This window comes from Dendrobates tinctorius, unplaced genomic scaffold (assembly GCF_039654945.1).
Source record: "Dendrobates tinctorius isolate UK_male_01 unplaced genomic scaffold, ASM3965494v1 ptg000164l, whole genome shotgun sequence".
Lineage (NCBI taxonomy): Eukaryota > Metazoa > Chordata > Amphibia > Anura > Dendrobatidae > Dendrobates > Dendrobates tinctorius.
The window spans coordinates 10,469,072-10,481,247 of record NW_027361831.1 but is presented as its reverse complement, the minus strand read 5'-3'; the positions used below and the strand labels follow the sequence as shown (position 1 = coordinate 10,481,247).

Here is a 12,176-nt window from a genome sequence, read left to right as displayed (position 1 = left end):
GAGGGAGAGCAGAGGGAGGTCAGGCTGAGGGCAGTGTGTGTTTGGAAGAAGTCATGTGGTCGCTCAGAGCAGTGCCTGCACTGTTGAAGGAGAGACTCAGTAGTAGAGGGAGGGGTGAGAAGGGGAGAGAACAGTTTATGATAAATGAGAGAGAGGAAGGAATGAAGTTGGAAATGTGTAAATAAATAAAAAAGAAGTAGAGGGGAAGAAAAAGAAAGATAAGAAAAGCGGGTTAATAAATAAGAAGAAGGGATATAGGTAAAAAGGGGGGGGGGGAAGGAAAAAGGGGGAAAAAATAAAATAAAACATGGAAAAAAATAAATGAAATGGGAAAAATAAATTGAAAAAATAAAAAGTAGAAAAATTAAAAATTAAAAAAAAAAAAATGAATAGTAAGATGAAAATAAAGAACAAAAAATAAAAAAATGAAAAAATAAAAAAATGAATTAATGATAGAATTTGAGAGAAAATGTGAAAAAAAGGGGCAAAAAGGGAATAAAATATAAAAATAATAAAAAAGGGGGAGAAAAAAGAAAAACGGATGAAAAAATGAAAATAGAAAAAATATATTTATATACGGGAATACTCACCCATGCGGGGGAGGGGGGAAAAAAAAAATTAGTGGATCTGTAAGATAAAGAAATAAAAAGAATTGAGATACAATGAGATGGAAAGCCGCCATTCCACCACCCTAAGGGTTAAAAAGACAACATAATATTAGGTTAATAATATATGTGAATACATGCTTAAACCAAAGATGCATAAAATAGGTAGAAATCCAAGGAACTAATGCGGGCTAAGGTCCAACTCATGGTTAAGGCCTTTAGGGGCCAAAGTCTGTAACCTATATATCCAGAAGGATTCCCTTGATTTTAGGAGCTTGATGTGGTCACCTCCCCTGCGCGGTCTTTCAACTTTTTCTATAACCTGGAACCTGAGTTGAGATACTGAGTGGTTGGCGTTGATGAAGTGATATGGGATTGGAAGCCAAGTCTTCTTGCACCGGATAGTTGATTTATGGCTTGAAATTCTGTCGCGTACGTGCTGAGTAGTTTCGCCAACGTATAGAAGGCCACAGGGGCACTTAATTAGGTAAACCACATAGTTCGTGTCACATGTAAAAAAGCCCCTGATGCCATAGCGTTTGCCAGTACGTGGATGTGTTATGTCGCTCCCCTTGATCACATTGGAGCAACAAGCGCACCCAAGACAGGGAAATGTGCCCTTTCGTTCAGTTCCAAGAAAGGTCTGTCTAGGAGTTCTAGTTAGACTACCAATATCGGCTCTGACCAGCTCATCTCGGATATTTCTAGGACGGCGTTTGCACATAAGTGCTGGTGTTTTAAATGCCTCAATGTGGGGATAGGATCTAGGTAGAATTGACCAATGTTTGTGGATAATGTGATAAATTTTGGGCATAACAGGATGGTGGGTGTGTACGAAGGTGACACGTTCGCCTTTGGGTTGAGATGGTTGCAGAGGGCAAGGTTCCAGGGCACGGCGTGTTTCACTTTCAAGAAGTTTGGTGGGATAATGCCTTACTTTGAATTTGTCTGACATTTCATTGAGGCGAATGGGAGCCAGAGTAGGGTCTGTGACAATTCTAGTAACGCGTGTGAACTGAGAACGGGGGAGACTATCCTTGGTAGAGGCAGGGTGACAGCTTGTGTAATGAAGAAGGTTGTTGGAGTCGGTGGGTTTAACATATAGATCAGTAGAGAGTGTACCAGTGCAGGACTTGATTACTAGTGTATCCAGGAAAGAGATCTGTGAAGAATTGCAATTAAGGGTGAACTGTAATTCAGGTCTGATAGAATTAAGATGTTCCGTGAAGGAAAGTAAGTCCTCGAGGGTACCCAGCCATAGACAAAAAATATCGTCGATATATCGTAGCCAACATTGGCTGTATGTTTTGAAAAGGGTATTATTGTAGACATAGGAACATTCGAAATCATTCATGTAGGCATTAGCGTAAGCAGGTGCTACGTTAGCGCACATTGCGGTCCCGCGGCACTGTAGATAAAATTGGTCCCCAAAGAGAGAGAAATTTTCTTTCAAGATGATGGACAGGAGATCAATACAAAGCTGAATGGAGTTGTGGGAAAGGTCAGAGGACTCAAGGAGGGTTTTGGTAGCACTTACCCCTAGGTCGTGATCTATAGAAGTATATAAGCTTTTGACATCCAGGGTGACTAGGAGACATTCCGGAGGGATATTGTCAATTTGTCGAATAAAGGAGAGAAAGTGACCTGTATCTAGGACTAAGGACTTGGTAGTTTTGGTAAGAGGGGTCAAGATTTTTTCTAAAAAGGTGGAGATTGGGGAGAAGATTGAATCAGTAGAGGCAACGATAGGGCGGCCAGGAGGTTTAAGTAGAGACTTGTGAATTTTGGGTAATGTGTAGAATACAGGGATGACTGGGTTAGAATTTTTGAGAAATGTGACGGTTTTGGAATCAATGGTTTTTAGGGTCAGATACCTGTCAAGGACTTCGTCAATTAGGAGCTTAATGCGTGGTGTAGGATCACGGGAAATTTTCTGGTATGTGGAGGAATCAGAAAGTTGACGTGAAATTTCATCCATATAGTCGGAGAAATTTTGGATGACAATGGCTCCTCCCTTGTCAGCCAGTTTGATGATTATTGATTTATTATTCTTTAGGGAATCAATGGCTTGTCTCTCTATAGGGGTAATGTTACTATGTGTAGGTAATAAACCTTTTTCATGTTCAGCTAAAATGTATTCTATGTCTTTCTGGACTACATCAATAAAAGCCTCAACAGCATGAAAGGTGTGTGGTGGAGAGAAGTTACTGGGGTTGCGTAGACCGAGGGAAGAGATGGATAAATCGGGAATGGGGTTCCCCCCAATTGGAGGGGCCCTGTTCCCTGGGGTGACTGGTTCCAGTCCAAAATGTGTTTTAAGGCGAATCGTCCGAAAAAAGTTCTGTAGATCTTGTGATAGCTGGAATTTATCCCACGGAGGGGTGGGACAGAATGATAAGCCTTTTTGAAGAACAGACAGCTCTAACGGGCTAAGGGTGTAGGATGAGATGTTGAAGACCGAGTTGGTGGGCTTACCTGAGATCTGGTTGTCATACGTTCTGCGTAGTTTGCGGCTTGCCCTCCGGGTCGGTCTTCTCCTGCCGTCTGTTGATGGTTGTTTCTTGAAGGTTGACGCCTGGCTAAAAAACGATTGTGAGATGAGCTTCCAGTGGAGCTGTCGCTGTCGGTGTGGTAAGCGCCTGTGCGTCTTTGATTGTAGTTCCTTCGCCCAGAGCCCGTAGAGGAGGAGTCGTGCCATCTGTAGACCCTGTCGTTGGTATAGTCGTCTGCGTCCCTTTGGAATTTGGCTCGTTTTCTGTCTTGTAGGGTTTTACGGTTTTCGTCAAGGGACTTGTCCATTTTGGTTTTAAGGTTTTGCCAATCGCTGTTAGAAAGAGTGGAGCTAAGTTGTTCCTCTATAGAAGCAATTTTCGTGGATGTCTCGGTAATTGCTGTGTAGAGAAAATCAATTGTTAACAGAATAATATCAAGTGAACATTTGTTAAGTATTTGCTGGAATCTTTCACAGAACTCAGGTTTGTCTGAGAATAAGGTAGGTCGGAGATGGCTCCGCAGGCCCCGTGGAATTCTATCTAATTTATGATACTCCGCCAGAGTGGTAGCATGTAGATCATAGGCCAGTAGTCGTCGTCGTTCCCTTTCGTAGTCTCTAGTGCGGGTTTCTTGAGCAGGGGTTTTCAAGAAGTCCCCTGAAGAGGTAACCTGGGACAGGATCCGAGTAGTTGTTGTGTCGTCAAAGGCAAAGGTATTCCGAGACATTTAGGGTGCAGGTGCAAGCGTCAACAAAAAGCCGAGCAAAAGAAGAAAGACGCGCACTCTTGCTGTGGAGGAGATAGGTGCTGACTGTACGTGGAGGGTCCACAAACAGTAGTCAGTAGATAAACAGTCGCACTCAAGTGTGGATTAATCTTGCAAAAAATCTTGAAGATTTTGTGAAATTTTTGGATTTTTATTTTATTTCAAATGCATCAAATAGTGTAACACCGCAGACAAAAGAAGTATCCAAAATGTGGGTATAATATCGTAATCCAGGATATGAGTATACTATGGTTACGTTTCGACCTACTAGGAGGCCTTTCTCAAACCATACTGAAAAATAAAATAAAAAGCAATTACAACAATGAATATGGACGACAAACTCGCGGAAAGCTGGAAAAGAAAAAATAAACATGAGAGAAATGTGAAAAAAATTTTTAAAAAATATTTTTTTTTTTTTTAAAAAATACTAACAAAAAAAGCACAACAGAAAAGTAGTGCAAAAAAAACCCTAAAGGCGAAACATATATCTATACAAATTTAAGCACAACAACATAAAGGTCCCTAGGGCAATTAGGAAAATGTCATATAGAGAGTAAAAAAATTAAATTAAGCAAGTGCTAGAGAGACTATTGGCCACAAGTCAATTTTAACATTCTAGGCATCAGGAGTAACAATGGGGATAAGCAGCAGACCTAGATGAGACATATTATAGTATTGTCTCTGTACATGATGAAATAACAGGGGTGGTGGAAACACAAGGCAGGCAAATAAGGCAGATATACTGAGTACTAACCTCAAGTAGTGTCAAGGAAAAGATTAATTAGAGCATTTTCAGAAGTCCCAAACAGGGGCTGTAGGAGAAAACATGAGAAATGAATGTGGAGAAGAAAAAAATGGATCAGAAGGAGATGTTATGCACCAGGTGGTGCTGCAGAGCTGACCTGATGGCATGGGAGCAGCCTGGACCTGCGGTGTTGTAAGTGTGTGCTCAAGAAAGCACGGTCTATATATGTGTATTAAGAAGGTGCAGGATGATGACGTCATAAAGCCAACGTGGCTAGAGCGTCCTGGCGTCTGTATGGGGTTTGCAGCATAGGGAGGGAGAGCAGAGGGAGGTCAGGCTGAGGGCAGTGTGTGTTTGGAAGAAGTCATGTGGTCGCTCAGAGCAGTACCTGCACTGTTGAAGGAGAGACTCAGTAGTAGAGGGAGGGGTGAGAAGGGGAGAGAACAGTTTATGATAAATGAGAGAGAGGAAGGAATGAAGTTGGAAATGTGTAAATAAATAAAAAAGAAGTAGAGGGGAAGAAAAAGAAAGATAAGAAAAGCGGGTTAATAAATAAGAAGAAGGGATAGGTAAAAAAGAGGGGGGGGGGGAAGGAAAAAGGGGAAAAAATAAAATATGTTGTTGTCATAACCATTGGAGGTTTCTCATGGTCTGTAACAGATGCAGGAGAGAGGTGCCACCCTTTTTAGTTTGTAGGTTTTGGGTTCTTGGTGGACAGATCCCCTCTCTTGTGGTGCAGTCATGGGTTCTGAAAAATCCTGTTAGCGGTTAGTAACTGAGACTTTTCCATTGACAAATGATGGACCTGAGTGGGGCCTTTTTTTTCTGGATGAGAAGTTTCTATTGGAATCATTTTAGCCTACATAACATTTTTGGTGATTTATTATTCCATTATTTTACACCATGCTCTACTGGTCCATGCTCTGAGGTCGTCTATTAGATTGTGAACTGTTTTTCTGGTAATAGATCATGAATTTTGCCAAATAACTTGCCATTTCTATGGACATTTTATCTAGAAATATTTTAAATTATTATTATTTTTAAGGATGTTTTATTCTTGGCAGATGACGGTGACAGGAGATCAGAGGGACAACTGACATCTTCAATATCTAAATCAGATGAACTTGATATAATACAAGATACCATTGAAGTGAATGTCATTACTCCAGATATATCATCAACCCTTCACATCAAACAACTTTCATCTGATCCTTTGAAACAAGTTCTATCTCCTAATTCATCACACACGATTAAGAAAAATAAAAGTAATAATATGGACATTAAAAATCAACATGCTCCAACAGAAAAAAAGCAACTTGCATCTTCAAAAAATAAAAGTTACTCCCTCAAAAAAGCTTTTGTTACACAAAAAAAAATTCAAACAGAAGATAAAATATTTTCTTGTTCTAAGTGTGGGAAACATTTTAACCAGAATTCAGATCTTTTTAGACATGAGCGCATTCACAAAGAGGAGAAACCATATTCATGTTCGCAATGTGGGAAATGTTTTGCATATAAATCATATCTTCTAAGACATCAAAGAACTCACACAGAAGAGAAGCTTTATTCATGTTCAGAATGTGGGAAACATTTTAATCAGAAATCACATCTTCTTAGACATCAGAGAAGTCACACTGGAGAGAAACCATATTCATGTTCAGAATGCGGGAAATGTTTTGCCGATAAAGCAAATCTTTTTACACATCAAAGATCTCATGCAGGAGTGAAGCCATATTCATGTTTAGAATGTGGGAAATGTTTTACAGGACCATCAGGTCTTGCTAGACACCGGGGAATTCACACAGCTGAGAAGCCATATTCATGTTCAGAATGTGGGAAATGTTTTACACAGAAATCAAGTATTGTTGAACATCAAAAAACTCACACAAGCGAGAAGCCATATTCATGTTCAGAATGTGGAAAGTATTTTGGAAAGAAATCGTATCTATATAAACACCAGAGCATTCACAGAGGGAAGAAACGGCTGAAGACTGCTTCATGTTCAGAATGTGGAAAATGTTTCGTAGATAAAGCACATCTAGTTACACATCAGAGAACTCACACAGGGGAAAAGCCATATTTATGTTTAGAATGTGGAAAATGTTTTGCAGAGAAAGCAAGTCTTCTTAAACACCACATAATTCACACAGGAGAAAAGCCATATTCATGTTCAGAATGTGGGAAATATTTTGCAAGGAAATCAAATTTTGTTAATCACCAGAAATTTCACTTAGAGGAAAAGCCTTTTTCATGTTTAGAATGTGGGAAGTATTTTGCGATTAAATCACATTTTGATAGACATCAAATAACTCACACAGGAGAAAAGTTATATTCATGTTCAGAATGTGGGAAATGTTTTGCAGATAAATCGTATCTTGTTACACATCAGAGAATTCACACTGGAGTAAAGCCACATTCATGTTCGGAATGTGGAAAATATTTTAACCAGAAAACGCATCTTATTCTACATCAGAGAGCTCACACAGGGGAGAAGCCTTTTTCATGTTCAGAATGTGGGAAAGGTTATGCAGATAAATCAAATCTTCTGAGACACCAGAGAAGTCACACAGGGGAGAAGCCTTTTTCATGTTCAGAATGTGAGAAATGTTATGCAGATAAATCAAATCTTGTGAGACACCAGAGAATTCACACAGAGTAGAGATTTTTCTTTTGTACAGGATGTGGGAAATTTTATGTAGATAAATCAAGTTGTGTTAAAGGGAATCTGCCAGTAGGAGCAAAGCTCCTACACTGTCTATATGGGTATGCAGGTCATAGAAAGTTGAATAAAATGATACCTTGATATCTGCTATTCGATGACTTTTGCAGAGAAACCCAGATTTTACTTATATGCAAATGAGCTGTTAAGATCTATGGGCCGGACACAGATCTTCCTTATAATCTGGCTCCATAACTTATTTAAAAAAAGGGGAGTTGCCACTTTGAGACATGTAACTGATACTTTGCATTCATAATTACACAACGCTGCAGTGAGATCAGAATTAACAGTATAGCACAGCTGAAACAGTACAGCATAAGCTTTGCGTTAATACAAACTTTTGCAGAGGCACTTGTCCTCTCAGTGTTGACAGCTCTGCTGCAGAGTTGTGCTTATGTGATTACACAGTGCAGCAGAGATGAATCTTGTCTCATTACAAACAAAACAAGCAGATTCTCAGTTGCCTTCTGAAAGAACTATCATCTTTTGCTGTACTGCCATTCCTGCTGCAAATGTTTGTAATGAGACAAATTTCACTTCTGCTGTACTGTTAGTTCTGATCTCACTGCAGAGCTGTATATGATTATGACAGTCAGTTCTCACTGTTACCTCCCACTTTTATTTAAAATAAGCTATTGAGGCAGATTATCAGGAAGATCTGTGTAAAGCCCATAGATCTTAACTCCTTTACATATTAAGAAAAATGGACATTTCCCTGGAATAAGATATTGAATCTCATATATCAAGGTATCATTTTATTCAACTTTCTATTACCTACATGCTGATAAAGATGGCTTAAGAGGGTTGATTCTACTGATAGATTTCCTTTAAACACCAGAAAGCTCACTCTTTTCATTTTCAGAATGTGTGAAATTCTTTAACCAGAAATCACTTTTAGTTTTTCATTAGAAAACTCACACAGGGGAGAAGCCATGTTCATGTTGAAAATTTGTGAAATGCTTTACCCACAAATGGCATCTTTTTCAACATCAAAAATCTCACACAGGAAGAAGCCATTATCATATCTAGAATGTGAGAAATGTTTTATTGGAGAATCATTTTATAGCTTATTTTGAAAAACTCACACAGAGAGAAACTATATATGTTATTGAAAAAAAATGCAAGACAGTCAAAGTAAAGAAAAATAAGATAATGTGAAAGGAAAAAGAATTTAGAACTTACATTGGAATTAAAAATAAAAGCAGCTACTATTATATATATCTAAAAAAGTAAATAAAAAGCAATATTCTATGTGCATTGAATATTTTGTATTATATTTTTATATACACACTGTATGAACAAAAGATTCCGACACTCGCTCACCCCCACATCAAAAAAAAATCTACTCTGTGACAAAGTCACTGGTAAAGTGCTGGAGGGGAGATATGTTTCACTACGCTTAGTGGCGTCAGTGATATAAAAGCCAAAGATTTTCCTTCAGCACACTAAGTGTAGTGATGAGTTACAGCTAACATTTTTAAGGGGCTGCGTTTTAAGTGGACATCCATAGAGTGGGTGGGAGGATGTCTACCTTATCTCCACCCCAGGGGGTGGTCTGGAGCTTAAGTGGCTGGCCTTCAAATGCAACAGGGTACAGTGTCTGGAGAGGAAACACTCCAGAGAAGTGGTTGTGCTGGAACCAACCTGAACCGTGTGTTCTGCTAGTGGTGAGCAAGAGGAACCCCGCTCTCAGAAGGACTGTGCTTTGTGCTACCATTTTGTTTTGTTTTTCTGTTTTGCCCAGAGGGCTGTATTTGTTTTACTACCCCTTGGTTAATGCTACCTATAATAAACCAAAGGATGTGCACAATCACAAGCCTAATCTTTAACTGACCCTGAGCTAGCTCTATCTAGTGAGTAGGGCAACAAGACACTAGTCTCAGTAGTAAGGTAAGGAAACTGATGCTGAGTCACTTCTCTTGGACAAGCCGTGAGTTGGGTCAATCAAGGAGTCCCAGGTAAAAAGCCAGGAGGGTACGTCATAAACAGGGAAGAGACAAAAGCGTAGTCAAGAAACGGTCCGAGGTCAAAATACCAGGAGGATAGCCCAACAGCACAAAAATTAAATAGAGGGTCTCAATGAGGTCCAAGGTTAGAAAATGAAATATCAGCAAGCAAAACACTAGGCACAGAGAAAACCAAACACACTTAGCTGAAGCTACGTCTGTCAGAGGTCTGGAAATAACAGCCCAGGTAGGAAGTAGGGCAATCACCTGGGACAATGAACACTTGGAGACAGCCCAGCACCTCTGAGTCTCAGATTGGGTGGCCAAACTGTCAATCAAAACACCGACTTTGCACCAGACTGGACACTGAGCTGTCAAAGCACTGACAGCTTCAGCACACCCCTGTTCCAGATTGGACAGCTAAGCCTTCAATAACTGTATCCCAGACATACTGAGAATGGAATTGTGACAGTATCCTTCTAGGGTGGCCACTGGGCCCTCATGTTTCCCAGGATATTTTAGATGGAAGGTTCTGACTAGCTTTTCAACCTTCACATCTCGAGCTGGGACCCAAATTCTCTCCCCTGGTTCGTATTCCCTCCAGTCCATGAGGTATTGGAGGAAATTTCAGACCCTATGAGAATCCACAGCCCTCTGAACCTCGTAATCCAAGCCACTGTTGACAGAATCTGGAGTTGATGGGGATGAAGGAGACACTGCCAAATGGACCAACTCCTTTAATAGGGATTTATGGAACACGTTAGGGATGTGAAGAGGTGTCTCTGCATTAGGTAATCCTAATCAGTTGATACATTTCCTATAATTGTTGGTGAATCCCAGAAAACATTGCAAAGCCTTAAGATCACAAGGTTGAGCCCAAACAATTGTGGCCTTCACCTTCCCAGGGTCCAACCTAAACCTGCCTGCTCACAAGATAAACCCCAACAATGAAATTTTATGAACAGAAAAACAAATTTCTGTAATTTAGCAAACAAAGTTCTCCATCAACCTTTGCAATACTATACGGACATGTTCCTGGTGAGAGACCAAATCGGGCGGGAAAATTAGAATATCACCTAGGTAAATCACACTATACCTTCCAATGCATTGAGTGAAAATATCATTCATAAAATTTTGAAGAACAGAAGGTGCATCAGATAATGGAAATGGCATGACAAGGTTTTAAAATAAATGGGCGTTAAGAACACCGTTTTCCATTCATCCCCCTTCCGGATGCATATCAGTTTGTAAGCCTCTCTAAGATCAAGTTAAGAAAACCATCAAGCCCCCCAGAAGCTGATTATATAAGTCAGGAAAAAATGGAAGTGGGTAAAGATTTTTAACCGTCATTTTGCTTATTTCTCGGAAATCAAGGCAAGGAGGAGACTCTCATATTTTATATTTATAAAGAAACATCTCCTGGGGAGGAGGAAGGATGCCTATGACCTTTCCGTAAACTTTCGTTAACATTCTTTCATTCTTTAACATTCTTTCTTGGTCGTTTCAGACCCAGGCAAATTGCAAAAGCGAGCTTTAGGTAATTTGGCATTATGAATTATACAGCTCTGTCAAAAATTAAGAGACCAATTCCAAATGTTCAGTTTGTCTGATTTTTCTCTTTGTAGGTATATTTTTGAGTAAAATGTAAATTGTTCTTTTAGTCTACAAACTTCGGACAACATGTCTCCGAATTTCCAAGCAATAAATTTTGCTGCTTTTTTCTGAAAAGTAGAAATGGTCAAAATTAAAGAAAAAAAAATTGCTTTCAGACCACAAAGAATGCAAAGAAAACAAGTTCATAATCATTTAGAAGCAACAATACTAATGTTTTAACTTGGGAAGAGTTCAGAAATCAATTTTGTGGAATAACCATGATTTTTAAAAGCAGCTTTCATGCGTCTTGGCATGCTTATCACCAGTCTTTCACACTGCTCCTGGCACAAAAATTTAAGCAGTTCTTTGTTTGATGGCTTGTGACTATCCACCATCCTCTTGATTACATTCCAGAGGTTTTCAATGGGGTTCAGGTCTGGAGAATGGGCTGCCCATGACAGGGTTTCGATGTGGTGGGCTCTTAAATTTTGCCAGAGCTGTATGTGGCCCTTACTGTCCATGTACCAGGGGTGGGCTGGATCGGGCCGCTCCTGCAGCAGCTGTGCAGGGCCACAAGACCGGCTGCTTCTTCCACCGGGCCAGCACTGCGCCTTTAAATCTTGTTTGTGTGCCGGCCTGGCCGCATCAGAGCTAACAGACACGGCCCTGTCTGCTGAAATTATATAATGATTAATCACAATTGTGCCAATGCAAAATCAAAAAATGACACTTCATATACTACATATATGCAAAACTGGAATATAGATTGTACTCCAGAAAGAAGAGATCCAAATAGTAAAATAATCCAATTTATTTCAACATTTAAAATAAAGAACAATAAAATAAAAAAAAAGGATGTCTCACAAAGGAGACGTCACCGCAATAATGAGTTTGAAAGAAAATGACCAGGTAAAAACTTTGCCCTAATATTTATTTCCTCTATTGCTGCTCCCGTACCTTGGGATTTGGAGGACTGTGACTGGGCATTTTACTGTTATTAGGGATATCTGAATATTTGAGCACTTTCCACTTGGTTTCTATTGTTTTACACCTCTATTGTTATTACTGACATCTTTGTATTTTTGAGCGCCTTTTGTCTAACATACACTATATTCCTTTAAGATGTGGCATTGTTATAATATGGACTCTATTGATTTATGACTGTCTAATTTGTGGCACTGTTATGGACTTTACTTATCCATGATTATTATGGTTACATACTTCACCTATTTTTTTGATCACTGATGAAATTTTCTTTTTTAGGCACGGATAATTTTTATCTTATTGTGAATGTCAGGGCATACTGATGA

The 12,176-nt window shown here is 39.5% G+C and overlaps 1 protein-coding gene across 4 annotated transcripts in view; it reads left to right on the top strand.

Moving 5' to 3' along the window:
- The window catches only part of LOC141053023 (uncharacterized), a 102,011-nt gene extending 93,422 nt beyond the window's left edge, over positions 1-8,589 (top strand). For all 4 annotated transcript variants that reach the window (XM_073550356.1, XM_073550354.1, XM_073550355.1 and 1 more), the window contains one exon: positions 5,673-8,589. In XM_073550356.1, the coding sequence (XP_073406457.1) occupies positions 5,673-7,267 (1,595 nt within the window). In that variant the 3' untranslated portion in view covers positions 7,268-8,589. The remainder of the gene's footprint in view (positions 1-5,672) is intronic.
- Positions 8,590-12,176: the final 3,587 nt, after the last annotated feature.